This window comes from Aquila chrysaetos, chromosome 8, assembly GCF_900496995.4.
Source record: "Aquila chrysaetos chrysaetos chromosome 8, bAquChr1.4, whole genome shotgun sequence".
Taxonomy (NCBI): Eukaryota; Metazoa; Chordata; class Aves; order Accipitriformes; family Accipitridae; genus Aquila; species Aquila chrysaetos.
This window is the reverse complement of record NC_044011.1, coordinates 177292-202717: the sequence shown is the minus strand read 5'-3', so window position 1 is coordinate 202717 and position 25426 is coordinate 177292. Positions and strand designations below refer to the sequence as shown.

The window sequence follows — 25426 nt, the reverse complement described above, 5'->3', positions numbered from 1 at the left end:
TCCTGTGAGGAGCTGCTAGAAGCTTCCCAGGCTCCAATTTGCACCTGCCTCTGGCCAAGGCTGAACCCATCAGCAACAGTGGTAGTGCCTCTGGGAGAATGTATTTAAGAGGGGAAACCTGTAGTAGGGGAGGGGAGTGGGATGTGAGAGAAACCCCTGTGCAGACAGCAAGGCCAGTGAAGAAGGAGGGGGAGGAGGTGATGCCCCTGCAGTCCCTGGTGAAATGGCAGCCTGTCTTCCTACAGCCCATGGAGGTGAGCAGGGGAGCAGATGCCCACCTGCAGCCCATGGAGGAGCCCACACTGGAGCAGGGCAAGAGTGAGGAGTCCTCCCCTGAGGAGGAAGGAGCGGCAGAGACAAGGTGGGATGAACTGACCCCAACCCCCATTCCCCGTCCCCCTGCGCCGCTGGGGGGGAGAAGGTGGAGAAAATCAGGAGTGGAGTTGAGCCGGGAAGGAGGGAGGGGTGGGGGGAAGGTGTTCTAAGATTTGTTTTTTCCTTCTCATTATTCTTGTTTTGATTTGATTGGTAGTAAATGAAATTGATGTTGTTTTTTCCCCAAGTTGAGTTTGTCTTTTGCTCGTGACCATAATTGGTGAGTGATCCCTCCCTGTCCTTGTCTTGACCCACGAGCTTTTCTTTATATTTTCTCCTCCTCATCTCACGGGGATGGGGAGAGGAGTGAGAGAGCAGCCTTGTGGTGCTTTGTTGCCGGCTGGGCTGAAACCGTGAGGGACTCGGTCTGATGGAAACCGCCATGGGAGTGTTTTACAGGGTTGTGTGGGAGCTGCGTATCTCCCTCCTGGAAGTTCAACTGTGGCAAAGCCAAAGGTTTGTGGCTCACCAGAGCAGGGAGCTGGCGAGTCCAACATGCTGACCCCACACTGTAACAAAGACGACAAGTCCCTCTTGGGCTCAGGTTAAAAGTACTGACCAGAAAGGGTCATGGCCAGCTCTGGTTTCCTTTGCTCTGCTGAGCCTCATAAATAGGTGTGAGTGAGAATATGCTGTACATGGGAGCGTCTGTCTGGTTCAGAGAGCTCGATGCTCCCACAAGGCTCTGTGTGGTGGGTCAGGAATGGCACCAAAGGGGCAAAAGGGTATCTGCTGCTCTCCTCATCTTTCAAGGTGACACTGCTCAGTTCATGTGGCTTTTGGAGCCTTGACCTGGCCAGGCCAGAATTTGTTCCCGGCAGATCTCATCCTGGCACTATTCTTAGCACTGCTAGGAATGATACATCGCCCCTTCTGACCCGCCTGCAGGCCCTAGGCACATTGTCAAGGCTTTGCCTAGCCAGGTGACATCAGGCATCTGTGTTGTATACAGCCTGAAAAAGATGAATGCACTTTCTAGTAACTCTCCTGCCTTCCCACTCGGTGCTCATTCCATAAAGTGAGAGCTGCTGCTGTCGTTGTTCTTCATTATCACTATTCATACTTATTTCAGGGTATGGAATCTGGTAGTAGAAATATTTCCTGGGTTAGCCTCAGCACATTGCATCAGAGAGTTCAGCTCTGCTTGGAAACCTGTTAATACTAGGGTAATTCCTTTGCCCTAGACAGTACACTCTAAGGGTACACCTGGGACATGCTGTAATGTTACATGTTAATTATTTACTACAAGCAGAAAGGAACTGCGCATCGTGTTCTGGGTAATAGATTTCTGGTGTTTCCTGCTGGGCTTTGTACTGTTGATATAGCGGGAGTAACAGCAAAGCCGTTGCAATAATAGCAACCACACGGAAGAAAAAAAAAATTCTAGAAAAAATTACATTAGGAAGTAATGACTGCTGAGAATTTATTTCTGGCTGGTCCCAAAGCATCATCACATCCTGAGGAATAAGCCACCAGAATAAATCTTGAATATAATGAGTAAACAATAGTAAAAAAACATGAGAACGTTAGGTATATTTACATCCAGATGTCAGTGTTTGTCACGAGCTGAACTCTTGTCTTTAGAGGGTTTTCCATGAAGAAGAACGATGTCTTTCTGACCTTTCTTACCTGCCTAATGTAGAGCAAAACTCAGCTGTGAATTTGTATGGTGAAAGGATACTCACTTAAAGGTGTGTTACACCAGCTGTAGATGCTGTCACACAGTAACATGCACTTCGCCCCACTAAAGTGCCAAAAGCATTCAGCTCGGGAAGACAGCTCTGCTGTCTGTATCAAGAGTTACTTCAACTTTGTTGTATGAACAGGAGTGTGAGTGACTAGATAGCAAAGCTGAAACATCTTCTGTGTGGTTAGATGGGGCTGGCACTTTCAGGACCAGCCTAAGAAATTTATGACACTTGTCTATTACCTCCAATATCTTCCCCTAATCAGCTGCCTCTCTGTCTCGCTGAACTGGAAACACAGAGTGTATTTATTGACTCCCAGCCCTCTGATCTGGTTATAAATCTCTGCCCTTTGGAGGTCACTGCCTCTCAGTTATGAGAACCTGATCTTCCCGATTCCCAGAACTGCTCTGCAGCTATCGATCTGTTGCACTGACTTGACAAACCTGAGTGAAACATGGAAATAAAATATCATCCAAATGTGAACTAGCTCCTTGAATTTCCTTTCTGGAAGGAAGACTGGCTGGGCAGAGGGTAGCCCAAAGAATAGTGGATAAATGTAAAATCCTTGGGAATCCTGCAGATTGAGATATCGAATAAAAGCAAGCTCCTAGTCTCATTCATTAGAAACACAGTGTTGCACCAGGGTACAGCCCACACCTACATTTTGCCTCCAGAAGGCATAAAGATTTCCCTTAGGGAGGTACCCGATTCTCTTGAGGAATGTGCAGTGTGAAAGGGCTCCTCCACTTCAGGGTAACTCCCATCCTTGCTGTAGCCTTCGCTGAGGCCCACATGGGTGGCTGTGTCCTGGCAGGGTGCTCTCAGCTCTGCTGCCTGCGACAGGGTGCCACTCTCATTGCTAGCATGCCCTGTGCTACCCTGATCATGTTACCAGCTCAGCAGGTAGTAGTAACACGCTCACTTTCCTAGCAAGCAACCTGGAAGTGCCACTGCTCAAGAGAGAGGTAAGTCCAGGGAAAAGCTAATTGAATCCATGGAGCTTGGCTCAGTGGCCAGTGTACTGTCAGTGTGGGAGCATAGGCGATCCTGACACCAAGTGCAGCCAGAGGGTACATATTTCATTGTGATCTTTCAGTCCTGGTTGTGAGGATGTCAAGGGGGTGAAATGTTCGTTTCTTGAACTCCACCACGATTCAGAAGTAAATACGCATCCCTGAACTCTCCCAATCAGCCACCCAAAGCTGCAACCTGGTGCCAAGGAGATGGGCAAAGCAAGCTCAGAAGGTAAGGGAGGACTAGCCAGGGGCTGAATGAAGGTGCACTGGCCAAAGACATAGACCAATTTATTAATTATAGTATTCTTACACTCATAAATAGTAAAGGCAGCTTATACCAATGGAAGGATTTTCCTTCACCCTCACTTCTGGGACACCAGAGGAAGTGTGCTTGCCAGGTAGCAGCAGGGCAAGGCAGGAGGGCCAGGAGCTGCCAGAACACCAAGTCTCTGGAGTGCTCAGGGCATGCAAAGGCATCAGCAGAGTGGGCTGCTCTTGAGTATCTGGCCTCTCCTTAGGCAGGGAGAGCTGCCTTTCCTGGTCCTCATGCCCAGGGAGAAGGCTGGGAGGGTTGGCATTAGCCATGCAGGAGAGAGTCATTGGGGGAGATCAGGCTTTCAATCAATATATAGAATTTCCTCTACAGGCTACCTCATTGGCAGGATTGGCAGGACTCTGTATTCAGCAGCTGGAACATCAATCTGAAGCAGTAGGAAACAGGCTTTCTCTGTATGGGTACAATGTACTGCTCCTTGTCTAACTGGGCACATGGTTGGCGCTGCTAATTAAAAAGTGAGGCACCTCTCAAGGAGGATGTGGTGCCCATTATAAATGTTCACTATTGTAGAAAACCAGTCAAAGTCTAGTTAAGTTGCATGTGCTGCATTGGGCTGCAGAGATAGCTGCCTTTCCAACACATCAGGATTTCCCTCAAGCATGCAAATATCTGTGGAGGTTAAGTCTAAATTCAGATATTAAGAACTGCATATGGTTTAGGTTGCTTTCTAAAGCGTTTTCTTAACACACCTCCACCCAGTTCTTTTCTTGCCTCAGCTGATTTTCTAGCCAAAGCCCAGGATAGGCACACTCAAGAGCCTGACAGGTCTTCAAAGGTCCTGAGGATGTTTGTTGAAGTTGTTCAGTCTGGAAAAGCCACAACTAAATTGTGTGTTGTGCCATGTACTCCAGGACTGCTCTAATCCCGGCCAGTGCCTCCAGCTACCCTGCTTAGGCAGAGTGCCTAAATACCAGATAGCCCTGGTGTGAAGTGTTAGGAGGTGATAAGGCAGGAGCATGCACATACAAGACAACAAGTATTCCCCATTCCCACAAAGCAGTTCACACAGAAGGCATATGATCTGGGACCACTGTGTTGCAGCCATCCTGGGAAGAAGGCAAGACTGGCCTTGCAGAGGTGAGTCCATGTGGGTTAGAGCCATCCCTTGCTGAAAGCAGGTTATACAGAGGTTCAGTACGTGTACTGGAGGAATGGAGTCAGCAGCAGCATTGTAGCATCTTCATATCTGAAAAAAAGCCCAGTAGGACGGCATCTTCTCCCTTGCCTAAGAGAGGGACTGCAACAGTCCAGGTAGAGGCAGCAATTACCCGATATGCTGCTGAAGCTGCGGCTCCGCTGCTCGGAAGATGTATGCATTGCTGAGAACGAGTCTCATCCTGACAACTATGAGGGTCTTATCACAAGCACACAAGAGCCCTGTCAAGTGATTATCCACATGTGTACCTGAACACTGTTCCTGACCAAAGCAGGTATTTATAGTTTAGTGCCGCCCTAGGCTGCCCTGGAAAAATGCTTATACTGATTGAATGCTAACCAGACATCTCCTTATATACACAAGCAAGGGTGGCACAGTATGCTCCCAGCAATGCTAGTATGTATAGCCTTTGCTGTAAAGCTGTGGAGGGAGGCTCCCAAGGTCCGGCAGATAAGCAGCATTCTCATCCAGGTGAGAAAGAGGCACTGTGTCCTCCTCACTGATCTGCCGGTCAAACTCTGCCTTCAGAGTTGGCCGCTGATTATCAGGGAAGGCCAGAGAGAATAAGGCTTCAGGCTCACACACAAACTTGTACACGTAGCGCTCTCCAGCCACCTGCAGGCAAGATAGGAGACGAATGCTGCAGGCACACAGGCACCACTAGGCAATGGTCCTCAGCAGCGGAGAAGGCTTGCAAAACCATCTGGCTGCTCTAGACCATTGCCCTGAGATGTCAGAGTTGTAAACGTCTTGTGCTGTCCTCCTGTTTCTCTGCTGCTCTGGTCTCCCCTGGAACAGCTCCTGGGCAGTGGGATGCTGCCAGCTGACTCTTTGCCCAGGCAGCAACAGCATCAGCAGTCCCTGACCAGTCTGTACTGTGACGTAACTACACTCTCAGTTATCCTCTCCAGTGCCCCGGATCTGGAAGAGACCATCCCTACCACATAGTACCAACCCCCAGGCAGCCTTTCTCTCACCAACAAGTCTAGACTGATTGTATGTCCTTGCAGCTGCATAAATTCCAACTCTTCTGACTGCAGATATCTACAGAAAAAGAAAGCAATCATGATTCCCCTGTTTTATTTCCCATATGTTGCCTAGATTCAGCTTCTTTACACCTTCCTCATTTAACTGCTGCAAAGAGAAGTTAGTTATGGGGAAAGAAAGCTCAGAGTGCCTGGGTAGCTCAAGTACATTCTGTACCTGTAAGACTTCCTGTCTCAAACAAGAGAAGCATCAGTAAAGGCATAAAAACTCCATCTGTTTGCAAACTGACCTTCTGCATGATGCCTTTCTCATAATAGTAGCGAAGGGATCGGCTCAGTTTGTCATAGTTCATGGCTGGACGGTTCTTTTGGATACCCCACAGCCTGGCTACCTGTAAAATAAAGCACCAAAGTGCATGAATGTTTGTGAACCCAACTGAAGGACAAAATAACATTATCCAGCTTATTATCTTTTGAGGAACAGTACCACAAGACATACATACAAACATTTACAACATTTAAATAAAAGATACAAACAATAATTATTTAGCAGCTTTTCAACAAAAAGAGTAGAACTCAAACAGGAGCACCCTATATGAGAGAGGCATTCTCCTTGCCACTACAGAGCTCATTTTCTGTCACCACTTCTTCTCTGTCTTCAGTATCCTGAAAGCTTGACGATGCTAAAGGACTCCTTCATCCTATGCTACACTTTGTCTTCAAGGATCACATTTACCAGGAGCCCAAGTATGAGGGAACACCTCCATTGAAGATCCATGTGCCCTTCTTCCTCCTACTACATGATTTTCAGCTTTGTCCATGAGACTCGGAAATCTGTTGTATGCGTATGTCAACCCACGAAAACAACTCATCTGCACTGAAAGTGCCCGTAAAGGTTGATATGTAGCAAGAACAGTGCTAAATGAGCTCTAACTGGAGCAAGATATGAACAGATATTACAGACACATCTCCCATATATTGTCAGATATCACTGGGTTTTTTGGAACATGGCAGCATTAGAAATTACACCTTAGTTAATGTCATTTTGATATAAAAATATATTTAGACTAGGACATATTTTCTTCCAGTTTTTAATGAAAACTTCTGCAATTAGTAGGGTTCAAAACTCCAAACTTCAATGTCAGCCTCAAGTACGGGGCGTGATAAGACATCACAGGTCACTGCAAGCTTGAGAGTGAAGTGTCTAGGGAAGTGTAGGCAGTGGGTAATTTGGCTCACTACATTGCTGAGACTAAACTCATAAGAAGCCTTTCTTAAACCTGATATTTGTGTCACCTAACTGTTTTGACCTCTTCTAAAAACCTTGACTTGCTGCAGGGTGTAGTGAGTACCACTGGTAGGCAGGAGCCTTCACAGGGCGGAGGAAAAGCCACTTGGGAATTTGCAGCCTCAGAAACAGTGGCTACTCCCCCTGAGCCAGTAGAGAAGCTAAATGGTTTCACCTCTTCTGGCTCAATGAGCTTAAACTCCATCCCTCTACCAGTCCAGGCAATGAAGTGGGAATTAGTCGGATCGTCCAATAAAGCCACAAGAAATTGCCAGAGCTGGAGAGATCCCCGTCTCTGGTATGGAGGTCCTTCCCGGTACCCTCCAGCTTCCTGCTTGATGTCTCCTGCTGAGAAGAACAGACAAGGTGTTTCTAAGGGTAATAGTGCAAAAACAGTTGCAAAAAAAAAAAAAGCACATTTCACAAATGTTTACCTGGAATATTTCAGTTCACTTAGAGTGGCCAATTCACCAGCAGCTCTTCCAAGAAGAGCCCTGATGAACCTCACAATTAAGCCACTTATGCTAGAAGGCCTGCTTGCTGTTAAAAAAGCTCAAGAAACGGGATACCAAAAAGCCAGGTATGAACCACAGCTAACACACCTGCAAGAACACAGTGTAACGAACTATGCAGACAGTGGTCAAGTGGCTAGCAAAGATGCTGGATAACCCTATCTTACACCCAAACTGCGGGCCATTCTTTCTCCGACCTTCAAATTTTTCTGGAACAACACAGACATCATCAGTAAAGGACCTCATCTGCTTGTCATAGCTGCAGCCTGAAAGAGAAGGCAACATAGGCAGTCATAGACAAAGACAGGGTAGTACTAGAGTGCAATGCAATGCAGGGAAAAGACGACAGTCACTGAGTTTCTTACCTAATGTCTCTTCTGTATTTGAATGGCTTGGATAACTCTCAACATTTATGTACATGGAAGGACAGCCAGGAACATCTACAGAACAATCAACAAACTCGTTTAATTAAAAAGCACAGGAGGCGGGATGATCTTGCTCTCCAGAGGTGGATAGGTAAGTGCAGTTGTCTAACCAACGTCCTCTTAGGGCCCTCCTAAAGGGTTAGTGGCAGACTTATAACTTTTTATGTCTCAGCCATCCCACCACAACTTTGTCTTCATCATGCTTTCAATCATGAATTACACTAGTAAATTTTTGTGGTACTATCACATGACATCCTTCAGGGTAGCCAGGATAGCGAGTCAGTTCACCTATATACCACTCAGTACAAAATCTTGGACAATAGGCTAAATTTGCATGGCATCTCTCCCTCAGTTTAAAATAACTACATGCTCTGCTACTGTTTTCACAGGTGAGAAGGGATTACATTTTTCCAGGGGTACTTTGATGATGTTAATGGAGAGCAGCAGCATCTGAATGTTTACTACAGACAGTGGCTCACAAATGTCATTTCAAATGTCTTAAGTCTCCCTGGCTTTTTCACATCATGTTAGGGCATTCTCACAAACAGTTGAGAAAACACAAAGGAAAAAACAGCCTGAGTTTGAAAGCAAGCAGAAAGTCTTTTCATGATCTCTGTGCAGCATATATTGTTGCCTGGGCACCACAATTTATATCTTCTGTATCTGGTGTCTTCTGAACCCTGCATTTTCTGAATCAAAACTATTTTCTATCCACAGCTGAAATGGAAGCTGTAACTGGGAGCTTTGGAAAGATTTACCTTACATTTCCCTCATACTCCTGTGTATAGTCATTGCTTTCAGCAGACATTTTGCTGATGCTAAGGGCAGAAGCGTACTCTGAGCTGGCAGACTGTATGTTATTACAGTCATAAACTACTCTCACAAAAAGCATTCTTCTGGGTTTGCACATTTTCTTCCCGTCTGGACAGAAGGACCCAGGGAAAGTGTAATATCAGCATAGCCACAGTGGTGGATTCTATACCCTCATAGAAGCTTTTTATTTATGTATTTATTTCTGCTAAAGGAAATAACTCAAAATGTCCATTAAAATACTAGGAAACCAGAAGTAACATTCCCCCTAGAAGAGGGCATTCTGATGTCAGGGTAGCAAGTTTTTTGACGCGTCTGCTGAAAAAATAACATTTATTCCCTGTGGAAAAATAAGAGGATTACCTGATTGATCTGGTATCTAGAGAGCTATTTTTGGAATTATAAACTTTTTTCCTCCTGTGATCCTCTGAAATCTCTGCTATCTGCTCTGTGTGCCCCGTTTCTATGGGAAGTAGCAGGTGGAGGTTTACACTGCAACAGACACAGAGCAGCACGCTTGTGCTTAGCTGAGTCAACCCAGACCCCACTCTGTGCTTACGCCTGTCCTTGGAATTGGCCAGTTTGTTGTTAGCCACCCAGGTCTCTTCAGACTGTTTTAGTTTTAGACTTTTAGATCTGTTTGTCAGAACAAAGCTTGTTTATCTTGCACGGTAAGCTCCAAAATGGGGCATCGGCTCTCTGTGACCTGCTGCAGGGCGTCAGCTGCTGGTGAGAGACCTCAGCAGTGAAAGCTGACACCCACCAGCTGGGCTGGGAGAGCTGCTTCTTTGCCTCCATTTTGTGAATTAAATTCTTGTGCCTCCAGTCGGGGAAAAGGCACAGGGCCAGACAGTGTCGTGAGCTGCTGCTCAGGGTTGTGCAGTGCAATCCCGGCACCCAAGGCAGCTTTCCTCTGCCAGTGCTTGAAGGTCCCCTCCTGCTGCAGGGATCAGAGACAGTTTTTCTGTACAAGCTCCAAGATATTTGATCCCCTCCCTTCTGCTGCCATTTACAGAACATTTTCAGTATAATTTTTTCAACGCTGACCTCACTTCTCTCCCTTTCTAAAACCTACCATCTCACACATCCTCCTGAAGACAAAAAAATCCCCGTGAAACTGGGAACACTCTTTTCTCCATTTCTGATAGTAAGTGGACTAATTATGAATTTGGAGAGTCTCCCCAATGGCTACTTATTCCCTTGGAAAAAAATGCACACCTTTAATCTAGTTTGAATGGGTTTAACATTACCTTCTAGCTCCTATTTCTTGTTAAAGCTTTTCACTATCTACCAGAAAGTCCTTCTCAGAACACAGTATGGAAAGTGAATGTCCCAGCCTTCTCTCGGATGCAGTAGGCAGCCAGAACTGTTTGTTTCCTGCTACACAGCCAGTTTGCCAGACGACATATGCTCCTGAAGATGAAGTAGTACTGTTTCAAAGCCCAAAGACCACCAGTGATGGATATTCACCCAGGAGGTTGCTCACCCTGCCACTGATGCCTGGTTTACGCAGTCAGAAAGAGCTAGTTCTGCCTACCTGAGTCATACACGTAGTCCGCCTGTTCCTGCTTGATCACCACAGCTGCCGGGTACTGACGGCTGCTGCCTGCCCGGCTTGCTTGCTCATACTGTGGGTCATGGTACTCCTGTTTGAAGCCCTGATGAGGGTACTGGAGGCAGGGCTTGGATATCTGGTGCTGGTAGGCAGTGGGGTCTTCCTGGGCCATGCCCTGGGAGGAGGGGAAGGAATGGCACATCTCCACGGGTGGCTGGTACGCAGAGCTAGAAAAGGGGAGAGGATATGGGATGGCTGCTTTCTTGGCCCTCTCATCTCGGCCCCGGTGCAGGGCTGGTTGAGGGACAGAAAATTCCTCAGCCTCAGCCTGTTGCTAGGGCTGTAGAAGCTGCACAAATAGTTGGGGCAAGGAAGGGACCCCAATGAAAGATGTTTCCAAGGGCAGCTACACAGCCCATCATTCACAGAATCTGACGGGCTTAAGGTTATAGATGTCTTCAACCCCTAGGCAGCAGTGGTGGGTCCCAGGTACTTTGGATGGGGGCAGATCCTGTGATTGCTGGAAATTGAGCACTTTAATCTGGATGCTGCAGCCCCTCCTCCCTGAATCATCGAGGAGGGCAATCCTTCTTGCCAGTGGCTGCCTCCTCCTGGCAGTAACTCACCTGTTTTCGTTGAGGTATCCACAGCTGGATGTGGGGTGGGGTGGCCCCGCAGGGGTCAGGAAGCTCTTGTCCTGTCTAGGGAACTGTTGGACCGGTGACTGTATCGGGGTTCCTGGGTTGGGGGACTTGATTCCAACTTGTCTGGGTTGATCATAGGCACTGGGACAGTCAAACAGACATTGGAGCATTACAGTTCTCCGAGACGGACTTGTGGCAGCACCTGGGGAGAACGCGTCACAGGCAGACACGCTGTCCCTCTATGCAGCCACCTACGCCAGAAAACTCCCAGCATAAACTCCTTCCTTTCCGTTTATTGGTTGCCCCCATGCACAATAGCAATAACCCTTCAAGCAGAAAACCGGAGAAGGTGTCTGTACTGAAGAAGCCATACTAAACTCAGGCAAGTAGCTGGGACTATAGGCAATGAATGGTGTCAGGGAGCTCACTGCAGGACAGATTTTGGAAAGCAATGGGGAAAGAGAGGCACGTGACAGATGTCAAGACTGCTCTCAGCATCAGGACAGCTGAGGAACAGCACTAGGGAGAAGAAAAAAAGAGGCAAGCCCAGATCTACTCTGCACAGGTCTGAGTTATCCAGTGCAATAAATGGCAGTCTGAGCAGGCTGCCAGGAGCTGACCCACTGGTTAATTTGTATTGCAGCATGTGTGCACTGCCCTTACCTAGCAGACAGACCAGATTGTTGTCATAACACTTCATTGTTAAATAATGCAGTAGCACTTGATTTCCTAACAGCTCCTGTCCCTCCCCTGTGTAAGCTGTGTTACCTGGCATAAAGGCACGGCTTGCCATTGTGGTACTGGAATGGCTGCTTATGGTTGCAGGACAGTGTGTGGTCCGAGGAGGGACTCTGTGGCTCCTTTTTAATCTTAGCAGGAGGACTGTGAAAAGCTACTGTGGGAGAGAAATGAAAGACCAAGTTGACACTTGTTTATGGAGACATATTTTTATCAGCCAGTAAAAAGACAGTTGAGATGCCACCACCTTGTCCTAGTTCAGCTGGCTCCGAGACAAACAAAATACCAATATGGACAACTGTTCACTGGACTTCCCTGAGCTCTGCCCTGGATTTAGTAAGGTTTGTATGATACATCAATCTTAAAAGAGCAAATCTAAAGCAGTGTTAACATGCTCTGTGATAATCCAGAGCACTTTGAAAAGGATTTAGAGTAGGTATTTCTTAAGCTGTTCAGGGCTGGAACAGTTATTTTCTGTTATGTCATAAGCGGTAGCATGCACATACTCTATTTTTCAGGCCATTAAAGCAAAGTTTTGATTCGCGTCATGCAAAATGCTCTTTCATTGGCATACCTGGTAAGCATGTCTTGTGAGCAGCATTACCATGTAGCACTGCATTAAATTATAATGCACTAATATGATGACACATTGTAGATTTCCTGATAGTATTGTTTGTCCTGTAGGACAACAAATGTAAGGTTTTTGTAGACACAGCTACAAAAGCTGAAGGTTTTCTGTGGGAAAATACTATTATATGTATTGCATACTGTTACAGGCTGTCACCAGACTAACTTGCTCACAGACAAGTAGTGTTTTCAGAAGCACCTAACCAATTTAGATAGCTAAAATCCCCTTTCCAAAGGAACTGCATCAGTGTTAAAGCACAGTACAAAACAGAATTCTGACTTCTAAGTCCTTGCTTTCACTGTTCGAAAAGCGAACAGTTTTGTGTTTCAAAGTTCGAAGAGCAGCTTGCAGTCCTCTCAGTAGCCTCCCTTTGAAGTATCTAATTTCATTAATTGTTATCAGGTTTATACTTCAGCACTCAGGAAAAAGGCCAGGCCCTTCTACAGCATACTGTGATTCCTGGGTGGAAGGCTGCCACGCTGGCACTCAGCAGCTACCCATAAAATTTCCAAATGCATGTTTCCCTTTGTTGAATCTCTTCTATGCTATTCCTTCCATGCATCTCTGAATGTGGGATTGGGGGAATCTCGTAACCACTCTGCTCATCCAAAACACCAGTGACAGTCCAGGAAAAAGTAAAAACGTTCCTTTTCATTTTCAGTGCACTGGTCTCTGGTCATGGCCTGATGCAGATGAGGAGGAATACTTCTGGGCTGGTCAGAATTTCATGAATAACAAATGTGGGTTGCAGTTTACAGCACCAGGAAGTAGGATGTGGGTATTGTTACTTCTTATGCTTAATTAAATCCAGCAGGGAGCAAAACTTCCTTCACGAGTTCCTTAGAAAAGCTTATCCTGGCTGAAGAACATGGTAAGCCTCTTCTACCTTTGCCTCTGGGTTCTGCTGCTGCTGTTTTCACTGACACTTAGGAAAGAAAGAAAAGTAACCCCAGAAAGGTACATAGATCTAGGCTTGTTTTTCAAACAAGGGAAAGATCTGCCCTCCAAATCAAAACTGTAAGTCTTTAATAAGGGTAGCTTCAGTCCTTCTTCGCCAGCTTACTCCCACCTCTTCAAGCTGACACGATGCTGCTTACAAAGCCTGGGATGTTCAGAGCTGTGATTACAGTTTTAAGGATGGAAAGTAACACCCTGATCTGTTAATACCTCTATTTTTGCTGAGTTTATTTCAGGACTGACCTGAACTCTATGTGCACCAACCATCCTCAAGCCAGTTCTCCCTCACATAAAGGACTAATTGTCCCTTCAGAAGTGCTGCAGCAAGCAGCTATCGAAAGGGCTGCTGCTGTCTTTCTCAGCACAGGATATTAAGGCCACTTTCTATTGCAAACATCCCTCCCCAAAATTAATTTTCTCAGCAAGAGGGGAAAAAAAAAAAACCAAACCTGACTCCTTTTGTCTGCCTTCAGTTTCAGCCTACACCAGAAAAGCCCATCTTTACTCTTTACATCACACCAGCACCCAAAGGGATCCAAACAGCTTGACAGAATCAATATAAATAAATAAAACAATAAGATACCAGAGCCTCATATTGTTTCTGGCTCCTACTGCTTCTCAGAGACAACTGGCTCCCACAACCAATCCTGGGGCTGCCATCAATCATAGCAGAGGGGCCTGTTCACAAACAGCTCTTGGCACTGTCCAAACCAATGGCAGGTGTGAGTGCGCTGACCCAGCAGGCCTGCCCCACACCTGGGATGGATTCAGTATCCCAAGCATGACACTCCTGCATCTGTGCAAACACCCCAGGCCCAGGGAAGGGTCAAAAGAGAAAAGGGTCTTTCTATGCATGGAGCATCATCCATTTCCCTTCTGTCTGCAGCAGCTCTTTTCAGTGTATGGAGTAAACAGATATATAGAACCCATCTAAAAATGCCAATGTGTCAGCTGAGTCTCAGGGGGAAAAAAAAAAACAAACCGGCTCTGTCCAGTACACTGAACTCCACTGAAGTTTCAAGAAGTTAGATGTGCTAGGAGCAGCCAATTCTTTCCAGCCCCTAATAGCTGGAACAGGCTATCACATTACAACTGGCTTATTCATTCATTCAGAGTGAAACATGGGACCAGCCCTCTCCTCAGTTCTAGGTCAAAAAGAGGAAGAAACACGATATATGACTCAGAGAGCAAGCCCAGCTGTGCTGCAGGGCCAAGTCCACAGAAAGGAGGTAGACAAGAACAAACAGTAAAAGTGCTTCTTTTTTGTCTTCATGGGGAAAACTGCCCTGGGCAGAGGGGTATCAGCATAGAAAGGGCACCAAAGTTGACTGCACCAGCTTTAAATGAACATGTCTACTCTCAGTTAGGTGCCATGTATAGGCCCAGGGAACGGTGAGGCATCTTCTTGTAGCTTTGACATGCCTGTCAAAAGTCAGGCTCCAGGTTCCTGCAGCTGCTTGCAACACAGAGCTATTCAGAACAGTCTGTATTCACTTCAGGCATGTAGTCTTAGCCCAGCATCAGCTTCCAAATGAAATGGTGGCATGCTGTGAGGACCAGCTGAAGCAGGCCCAGCGTGAGAAAAGCAGAGTTGCATGGCTATTGTGTGGAAGGCTCCTATATGTACACTTGTACCTGTGCAACATTCAGCTCCTTCGTAAGATGAAGTGCTTTGACTAGTTCTCAGAGCAAACATTTGTGGTACAGTCTTTACACTCCTGTGCAAACACATGCAATTTGTTCTATGCACAGTTCCCAGGAACAGAAAGCAAGCAGGCTAGCAAGCATATCTCTTCAGGGATACTGTGCCCTCATGCTGTGGTAGGCAGAAGACAGGACCATCATCTCACAGAGGCCATGCTGGCAGCAGATGCTCAGCCAGAGGCCACGCAGGTGAGCAGAGCCCCAAAAAAGCACTCGCAGGAGACACAGCACCCATAATTCCATGTACAGTCCAATTTCTTTTGCTTTGCAAGGAGTAATAGCACAAATTTTACCTTTGATTGTCACAGTAATGCATTTTCTCAGCTATTCAGGGGTGCCTAATTATTCACACATACACCAACTGAAATACACGTCTGTTGAAACCACCACACAAAGACACTTCTGCATTGTCCAGATGTGGACAGTTAGCCTGGGTTTTTTGTCAGTCTCACAACAATGTACAAATAAAATGAGTACTTTAGCCTCAATGTCTATGTGTCGCATTTCTGTATTTGTTTGGTTTAAGTGTATCCTGCCCTTCTCCCCTGAGACGTGTGATTGCCCCGATGCTACTTACAGTTTTCTGAATGAAAGTCAGGCACAAATTGCTCATCACTGTCTGGAACCTGAGCTGCCAGGGGAGAGAAGTCGGGGGGGGGGGGGGGGGGGGGTGGGGGTGGGGGGGCAGTAGAAGGAGAGGGAGAGAGAGAGGAGAATTAGATTTGGCACTTTGTGTTATAATTAACAGTAAGGCAGAAATAAGTCTATGCAGAAAAGACCTGAGCTTTCTGCTGCGATGCACTTTAGTGACTAAGGATAGTTTCCCTTTAGGATTAATGAATACAGTTCTTCTGCCTGCAGATTTACCCCTTAACAGCCTGCCAGTTTCTTTCTCCCTTACCTTGGAAATAAGGACAAGAGCAAGTTTATTAGCTCAGGGTTCACAGTTTTCATTAGAAACATAACATGCAGGGCCTTTTAAGCATTTAGCGTAGGAAAAACAACTACCAACTTATAAATTTGGAAAGGCTATGCCAAAGTGACGAGCAGAACAGGAAGCATCTATGCCTTCATATACAGTCTCTTCAGTAGCTCCAGAAGCAGTGGATAGCTTGGCACTAGTGGTATAGGCTAGAATTTGTAAATGAGCAGAAGGAGAACATTTCAGAAGAAAAAAATAAAATTATCCGGTAGCAGGAGAGGGAAATGGTTAATAGTGCCTTGCATGTATGTGTGACTTCACAAATGGGAAATGCAAGAGGAAGTGCTGGTGTAGTCATAGAGAACCTGACAGCAAACAGCTGCTCTTTCCCCACAAATCACTGCAGTAAAGCGTATTTCTAGGCATCTGCCCTGTGGACAGCTTTGTTAGTAAAACTCCAAGAATAACAGCAAGGTCTAAGATATTTGAATATTTCAAAGATTGTCTAATAAAGATATCTGAAAATCTGCAGAGGCCTCATTTACTGTGGAACAGCCTACCTCCCTGGAACAAGATGTTGCTGAATGTGGTAAGCAGTAAAATAGTTAACAACATTAGCATGTCAATGATAAGAAGCTTCACTTAACACCTCCTTTAGACTAACTGGTGAGGCTCGTGTGTGTTTGATGCCTCTTCATAACTCAAGGGGTCATATTTATTCTGACTTAAATGAAAGACTAGATTTTGCAAAAGCTGTAAAGCCCACATAAATATAGAGTTTCCCACAGCATCCAAAATGGACGCACTAGAAGAATCTTTCACTATGTACTTCACAGTATGTTTTATCACTTCCTGGAGTAAATACTTATTTTAAATTAAAATATCAGAATTCTTCTTTCTGTGATGCCTATGAAAGATGTAACAGTGGTTGGATGCTGGTATCTAGTGACAGCTGGCAGCTGTGCTGACCCTTATGACATCATTTGTGTAAACTCCTCATCTGCCTATACATAGCTGCCCGCCTTTTCTTATCTCCAGCTTAAATCATTCCGTTCATGGATCACCTACCACAATGTGGCCTTAGCCCATGTCTGAGTTGCATTGAAGCCACTGCAAAATATATAATAAAACAATGAAATGGCACAGTAGAAGAAAAAGAATTTTATTGTCCTCCTTCACCTACAGGTTGACTCAGCAAGGTACACAGGTGCGTCCTTGAGAGATTATTCCAACATACAAAATCAAATGTTGTAATAGTTCAAGTGCTATTATACTAAAATTCCTGTGCTGAAACAGTGTATATGTAATTAGTGCTTTTCTGATTTCACAGAGGAATCAGCTACACATAGTCTCCTCTAGCTCCTGCTTCCCTTATTTGCTGAGAAAAGCTTTAATCAACATCGCCCTCACACATTCATAGAGAGAACAATTCATTCCGATTTTCCAACTGTAAATATAATTGTGCATGCTTGCCCTATTCTGCAAGATGATTTGTGCCTATCTTTCCTTTGCAAGAGCTATATAAGCAAGACAGAACACTACTCTTGGACAGCCTGCACACAGTCTCGAACATAGGGTTTTGTGGAAGCACATCTCACAATCACCTCCTTTAGCAATAGGACACCAAAGCAGGTGATCCAATCTGGCTTTCTCCCTGACAGCAACATCTGTATTCATTTACAAACACCTTTGCATTCTTCCCCACCACAGAAAGAAAAGGTGTTAAGGAAGCAGGAGACGCACATCATCCTGATGTCCAGAACGCATTACTAATCAGAATTTAGCCCGTATTTTAATAGACAGCTATTTTTTCTCCATTACTCAGAGCCTAGTTCAGATATGGCCTCAGTCCACCACCTGAGCAGTCCTCTATTACCCAGAGACAGCAACTAATGTGGTAAATTCAGGTCTGACAAAGAACTAAGCTTCTGGGTGTGCCCTGGCAGAAACTGTGGGGAGAACCTTAACCATAGCACACGTCGTGTTAGAATATTTTATTACTTCTAACAATTAGTTTTAGGTCCCTTTTACTGCAAGGAAGGGAGAGCTTGCAGCAGATTATTTCACAAAATCTCTCACAAACTATTGCTGAAAGAAGTGCTGCTGCTAGTACATAACAGACAAACCTAGAGTTTTTGCTATTGCAGAGTGGACAAAAGATTGCACTCTCTCAGCTCTAAAGCAAAGGTGATGTAGTCAAAGAAAAGGGATATGTGGAGTGGAAGCCCACTAATCTCAGTCACTTGAAGCTCAGCTAGACAAGACATGCCAAAAATAAACCTTAGGGAACAACACTGCATTAACAACAGGCAGTGGATTAGAATGGAACTAGCCAAGATCTTCGCACTGCAATCGCTGTTCCTTAAAACAACCTGTATGACAACAAACTGGAAATATAAATGATAAAAGGTGGGGAACAGAAAGAAAAACCTTATGAAGTTCTTTTTATGAATTATCTGTAAAAAGCAACACTGTAATAGAAGAAATAATGGGGATCACATTGTATGAGCTGAGTTTGGATTTCACAGCCTACTGCCTTGAGGCTAGTACTGTCTGTCGCATTGCTGACAATCTTGCTAAGAGCATTACATACTAAAAGCAACAGACCACAGAAAAGATGTGAAGCAAAGGGCATGGCTGGAGTGAGAGCACACAGCCTCACTGCTGAACAGTGATACTTGCAGACAGCTACAGTCCTGTACTAGAAGGCTAAAGTGCCAGAAGAAAATTTAGATTTTTATATTCATTAACTACTTCATACAGTTACAACACAGATAGACATTTTCTTGTTATCCCCAAACCAGCATCTGTACTTAAAATAACTGGGATACCTAATCAGACATTTAAAGCCCAACCGTGGGCTTATTTTAGTTACTCAGACTGCATGCATCAACATGCACCTCACTGTCTCCCACACCACTTTCAAGATCCGGAGCACCTTAACTGAAGCTTTCTGACTAAGGATACGCAAAGTGCATCTCTCTCCTCCTTGTAATCAGCACAGATAAACTACCTGTGCAAATTTTCTCCAAGGAAGTTTTTTTGTTTCTCTGAATGCCAAATCACTTTTATATTGGCTTGAAATTAGTTCCATACAGTTATCAATTGCCAGCTTCACATCACTGCATTCTAACAAATTCTGGTAAAAATGGTGTAGAGGGAAACTTTAGATTTTTAGCAACAAGGCCTAGGATTTTTCAGCATCTGTTTCTTTTAAGAGTCGTCTGTATGCAGACATCATTCTTTTACCCTGCAAAGGAAAAATCAGGTGTTAATTGACACCATTAACAATATTCTAAGAAGCTAACAAAGAGATACCCCTATGAATGAAATCACACAAATATATATATTGACACATATACACACACATGTATATGTGGTTTAAATTTGTCAACATTTTTCATACAGCTGATTGTTTGTTTTGAATTTATATTTCCAGTTTGCTTCCTTCCTAGGTTTGTTTCTCTTATTTCATAAGTAACACCAAGAACTGTAAATAAAATAATAGCTAAATTTCTTAACTAAATGAGGCAGAGAATAAATAACATATTTCATATTTTCACTTTATTTTCTTTTTCTTCTGCATTGTTTAGGAAGGTACTCTTAAGTTTTCAGTGGCCTTCATCTCATGAACAAATGCTAACATATAGACACGTACAAGACATTAATGAAAACAAATATTTTCACCGTTCAGGAAAATAATTTGACATACTGGTGAATACAGAAAAACAAATGATAGTTTGCTTCAGAAGGCAACTTTTCTTGTTAAAAGTGTGGAAATGGGAGTTACTGTGGGAGAAAGTAGTTCCCCATGTATGCAGTCTACAATAATAAGCTAGAATATTAAAACATGAATTGAATTTCCCAAAGATTTCACTTGGACTCTGACTAGGTGCTATGAGCTATACAAAAAAAAAATATATCTGCCTATATTCTAGAAACATGCAATAGGGTTTGCATTATCATTTACTAATCACGTATAACAGCAGATTACCTCTTTCTATACAGTGCTATGAGACGATTATGTGACCTTCCCTTCACCCCAGGGTACTTATGAATTCATCCTACAAACACTCTGCTACTCACAAACAAATTTTGAGAGATTCTATGCAAATTCTTTAGATTAGGGAGCTAAAAATATTATCAAGCATTAGAAAGCCTAAAATTGAAAGTCTACCAGGAATCAATTCTGAGGCAAACTTATCTTATTGGCAGCTCAAGATTTTTCAAGATTTAAGGGAAACCAGTCTCAAGCTGTACACATTCAGCAGATCTATCAGTTGACCAGCAATTAATACCTCTTTTTCTGCTCTGATGTAAGTTAGGTGAATGTTTCAATCCTGGAACAGTCTCCAGGTAATTCCTCTTGCATCCTTACAATCCTCACATTCCTGAACACTGCCTGATCAATGGCATTTCATTTCAGTTTGATGTAAACATAAAACATTTGATTCTTTTTTTCCCTTAATAATCCTGCTTCGTTGTCAAATACCTTTTTGGAGGCTTAAAAAAAGAACTGTTTGACAGGACCATCCTTCACTCGTGGTAAAATTAGGGGAAATAACCCTGCTCAAAATGCTGTGCATATTTTTATATTATTATTGCTAAATATTTGTTAAGTACCTATATCACAGCAAGTACTTTTATATTTATCAAGAGTCTGTACTGGAGAATATGTTTTAAATTGTCTAGAAAATGGACCATTTGTAGTACTGTAATTAGAGCAAATTCACCATTCTGTTTAAAACTAGTTTCACTTGGAATTAACGGGACTCCCTGGGATTTGAAGTTTTCTCTTCCTTGAAGTCAAAAGGCAAAACAATTTAGACACCAAACTGAACAGCGTGTAAATTCCAGGAAGATCCCTTCAAAAAATTATCTTAAAAAAGAAAAAAAAAGAAGTTAAGAGAAGCAGTTTGATCCCCAAATTAAAAGAATAGTTTATCGTTTGTTTAGGGTTAATATCAACACTCCAGCAACCAACAAAGATAAGTGACAAATTAGCATAAAATCGAACCAGTTACAAGTAGCCTGAAACGAAAATTGTAATCAGGAAAGCGGGCCAACTGCCAAGCTCCATTCATAAGCAAATACCCAGCACAATAGTGTGATTCATGCGTCTTCGTTTACACAAGCCAGAGGTTGGCAAGTCTGAAAAAAATACTTCATGTTTGGAGCTAGGCAAACAAAGCCAAGGAGCAGTACAAACACCAAAAGACAAACAACTGAAAGAAGAACAAAACGAAACAGAGCAAGGGGAAGGAGCCTACCTTCTGTCAGCCAAGTCTCCTGGAACTGGCTCAAGTCCTGGAAGAGGTCTGCATGAGAAGCGAGAGGTCTCCTCAGCAGAGCGCTGGGCAGGGACAGCGGGATGCTCCGGCCACGGAGGTGCCGGGCGAGACGCGGAGGTGGGGGCGGAGGCGCAGGGGGAGGACCTGCTCCCTGCCCAGGAGCCTTCACCGTCCCCATCCGTCCCTCCACACCGCCACCCCCCCCCCGCCCCCCTTACCTTCCGAATCCTGCGCCGGCGGCAAGGCCGGCTCCCCGGGTCTCTTCCCAGCGCCCATCAGAGCTCCGCCACCGGGAGCCGCCGGGCCCGGCGGCTGCTGCGGAAGGAGCAAGATCAGCGCGGGGTCCCTGACCCGAGCGGGCCCCGGCCCAGAGCCCCCCCCATCCCCCGCCGCCCGGCGGAGCCGCCACGCACCTGCGGGAAGGTGAATGGCACCTGCTGATCCAGGTACCCCTTCATCCCGCCGCCCGGCCGCGGGGCTACTGGCTCACGGCGGGCTCCTGGGGAAGGCGCAGGGGGAGGTAGCGGCGGGCCGGCCCCGGGGGCGGCGGCTGCCACCTGCCGAGGTCAGCGGCCGCGGCGGGACAGCCCAGCCGGCGGCGGGCGGGCGGGCAGCGCCGTCGGCGCGGCTCCCCGGCCCTCCGGCAGCCCGGCAGAGGCGGCGATCGCGCCGCAGCCGCCGAAACTTGGGGAACCGAGCCCGCTGGCTCCCAGCCGGGACGAGCCCCCGCCGCCCCGGGACAGCCGCCCCCGCCCCGGCGGGCCCCCGTCCCTCGCCCGGCGGCGGCTGGCGGCCCACGCGGAGCCCGGAGCAGCCCCGCCCCGCCCGGGCGGTCAGGCCGCTGCGGGCCCGGGGGCGGCCTCCCATTGGTGCATCGCCTCGCTCGCTGCCTCGGCTCGCCCGCTCCTTTGTTTCATCGAATTTGTGAATGAAGCGCTGGGTCGGAACACGCCCGCCAATCCCAGCTCTTTTTGGCCCTCACCCAGTGAAAAGTGGGAGTAGCTTTAGCCTTCAGGGCCAATCAGATCGCGGTCCTCTGGTATTCATTCAAGGACGGAGCTCCCATTCATAAAAAAAACCTCCCGAAGTTCATTCACGAGAGGCTGCAAAGGCGCTCCAACTGTGCCTACTGTGCATGGCAGAAGTATGCTTAGCCTGCACTTTCAGACTCCCACCCAGCGTGGCACACGACCAGGCCTGCCCGTTCTCACGCACACTGCAGTCATTTTAAAACAGTCTTTAGGTACGTTCAATTCTGTTCTGGGGAAGTTCTTTCAGTTTCAACAAGGTTTGGAAAAAATCTCACTCGCATCTGGACTGAACATAATTAAAGCCCTGGCTGCCAAAATCAGTTTTACTCTTAACATTTTAAGGGACAAGAACATAAAATAAAGATCAAGTCCTGGGATTTGCACACCAAATAAGTGGGTTTGCATGCTTTTATGCCTACTGGGTGCTGTCTTCTGTGCCGTGTGCATGCATCCTCTTATTTTTTCAAATTTCTCCTTTAAAGTTCCATAATCGTATTTAATATTTATTGGTCCTATTTGTCCTACAAAAAATATCAGTAACAGTTGGGACCCGGCAATAATAAGGTAATCATTCATGGAATGTCATCTCCTAGAAGAGAAGTAGATACTCAAAAAGAAGGGGAAAGTTATCCCTAAGGCTAAATGGAAACTACATTTTTCACATGTTTTCTCTACAGCTAACACCACCACTGTGATGTACTGATATGCTTACTATGAAGGGGGTATCTGTTATGCAGAATAACATGTTTAAGTATCTAGTCAATATATATTTTGATCTTTCTGCTAGCAGACTACAGCTCCAGTGTTCCCAGGACCCCACTGTGTCAGGACACCTGATGGAAACACAGTTCTGATGTGTCTATGAGAGCAGAATGAAAACATGCTAACTCTCAGGAAGTTTACATCCAGCAACTGGTCCCACATCCCCAGACGTTGTAGATGTGGTTAAATGCAGCACTAGAATTTGAGCTTACTCTGGTTTGAGAAGATCACTGAAGCATACGAGTTAACCTTCTGAACTTTCAGTTTTACTGAACTTGTTTCTGCTCCGTATGTTTTGTAACAATCTATTCAGGCTGTTAATTTTAATCTAGTTTTATTAGAGAACTGAAAGAGAATATTTCTGCCGGTCAGACTGTTGTTAGGCAATTTATACCTTAAATGTCTTACAAAGTCTAAGTGTCAACAGATACTAATGCTTTGCACTTTTTTGTGTACATATCATAGCAAAATGGCAGTTTGACTCTCAGTTACTAGTGCTACCTTTCCTGGTTAAGAGATAATGGAACCTTTGTTACTTTAGATCTGATTTCAATATATGACTGTGCTCTGCACTCTAAACTGGGTGGGATTTTCTACTGTAACATTTGTTTGCATTTTGATGTTCTAATTTCCCATCCAACTGGCGGTAACAGAAATGCTGATGTAGAAGGAGACTTAGGTCTCAGCACAGTTGTCTTTTCCTTTCCCTTACTGTGAAGAGGGACTAGAGACGAGAGACTCTAGAGAACAAGCCTTACGAGGAGCAGCTGAGGAAATGGGGCTTGTTTAGTTTGGAGAAAAGGAGGCTCAGGGAAGACCTTATCGCTCTCTACCTACTACCTGAAAGGAGGTCATAGTGAGGTGGTGTCAGTCTCTTTTCCCAAGTAACAAGTGATAGGATGAAGAGGAAATTGCCTCAAGTTGCATCAGGGGAGGTTTACATTGGATATTAGGAAAAATTTCTTCACTGAAAGGGTTATCATGCACTGGAACAGGCTGCCCAGGGAAATGGTTGAGTCACCATCCCCGGAGGTATTTAAAAGACATGTAGATGTGGCACTTAGGGACTTAGGCTCTACAAAGAGATCTGGACAGGCTGGATCGATGGGCTGAGGCCAATCGTATGAAGTTCAACAAGGCCAAGTGCCGGGTCCTGCACTTTGGCCACGGCAACCCCATGCAGCGCTACAGGCTTGGGGAATAGTGGCTGGAAAGCTTCCTGGCAGAGAAAGACCTGGGTGTGCTGGTTGACATCCGGCTGAATATGAGCCAGCAGTGTGCCCAGGTGGCCAAGAAGGCCAATCGCATCCTAGCCTGTATCAGAAATAGTGTGGCCAGCAGGAGCAGGGAGGTGGCTGTTCCCCTGTACTCAGCACTGGTGAGGCCGCACCTCGAGTACTGTGTTCAGTTTTGGGCCCCTCACTCCAGGAAAGACACTGAGTTGCTGGAGCGTGTTCAGAGGAGGGCAACCAAGTTGGTGAGGGGCCTGGAGCACAAGTCTTATGAGGAGCGGCTGAGGGAGCTGGGCCTGTTCAGTCTAGAAAAGAGGAGGCTGAGGGGAGACCTTATCACTCTCTACAACTACCTGAAAGGGGTTTGTAGTGAGGTGGGTGTTGGTCTCTTCTGTCAGGTGGCTGGAGATAGGACAAGAGGAAATGGCCTCAAGTTGAGGCAAGGGAGATTTAGGTTAGATATTAGGAAAAAATTTCTTCACTGAGAGGGTTGTCAAACATTGGAATGGGCTGCCCAGGGAAGTGGTTGAGTCACCATCCCTGGAGATATTCAAAAAGTGAGTGGACAGGGTACTTCAGGACATGGTTTAGTGGGCATGGTTAATGGTTGGACTCGATGATCATGAAGGTCTTTTCCAACCTAAATGATTCTATGATTCTATGACATTGTTTAGTGGTGAACTTGGCACTGTTAGGTTTAAGGTTGGACTCGATGATCTTAAAGGTCTTTTCCAACCTAAATGATTCTATGATTCCTAGTCAGAGTGGTCACTGCAGTTTATGAGTGCGTATGTGTGAATGAAAAAGCAGAAAGGCACAGTGTAGATATGAGCTACAGTGACTGCGTGCATTTGACATAGCAAAGTCACCATTTTTACTAGCCAGGCAGTAATGCTATTTTTTTTGCTGTGACTGAGATGTGTTGCCAGTACTATCATTGAATTCCTCTATTTATTTTAATTAAATTAAGATCAACTCATCCCTGTTTGTATTGAGACCCTTCTGTAATGTGAACGTATATACATGTTTACATATGTATGTGTATTTATGTCTGTGCATACCTGTGTAGGATACCTGAAATTTTCCTGACACCCATAAAAGTACTGTACGGAACACAAACTACATAAAAGCTTATTTTTGAGAGCTGCACAGAGGCAGGATCTGGGACAAACTTTGCCGTTTTTTTATTGCTTTTGAGCCTGTGAAAAATGCCATGCAGCCTAATTAGAAGGACAGTATTAACCGGGGCTAGACACACTGGCCATTGAAGGGAAAATCACTGAGAACTTGGGGCTTCCAGATCAAGCCACGTTATTATAACTTTTATGTTATTGTAGCTCTTTTTTCCCTTCAAGCCCAAACTCCTAGA

At 45.4% G+C, this 25426-nt stretch overlaps 1 protein-coding gene and 1 long non-coding RNA gene across 5 annotated transcripts; one reads left to right on the top strand and one right to left on the bottom strand.

The window, feature by feature from the left end:
* Window positions 1–1768: 1768 nt before the first annotated feature.
* ETV4 (ETS variant transcription factor 4) lies at window positions 1769–21557 on the bottom strand. Of its 4 annotated transcripts, none has more exons than XM_030023702.2 (12): window positions 21446–21557; window positions 21251–21347; window positions 21012–21059; window positions 15397–15450; window positions 11561–11687; window positions 10775–10933; window positions 10131–10375; window positions 7724–7798; window positions 7526–7624; window positions 7022–7194; window positions 5849–5950; window positions 1769–5187 (listed from the first exon to the last, which is right to left on the bottom strand). In XM_030023702.2, exons 1-12 carry the CDS (start codon window positions 21488–21490, stop codon window positions 4966–4968), a joined length of 1446 nt encoding a protein of 481 aa, XP_029879562.1. In that variant the 5' UTR covers window positions 21491–21557; the 3' UTR covers window positions 1769–4965. The 4 variants fall into 4 exon arrangements, with proteins under 4 accessions (XP_029879562.1, XP_029879559.1, XP_029879560.1 ...); XM_030023699.2 differs by having other exon boundaries at window positions 7556–7624; XM_030023700.2 differs by having other exon boundaries at window positions 7022–7191; window positions 7556–7624.
* On the top strand, window positions 11614–24587 carry LOC115345238. The gene is made up of 3 exons (XR_003924769.1): window positions 11614–11722; window positions 16826–16830; window positions 24576–24587. It is a non-coding gene; the product is annotated as an uncharacterized LOC115345238 (long non-coding RNA).
* Window positions 24588–25426: the final 839 nt, after the last annotated feature.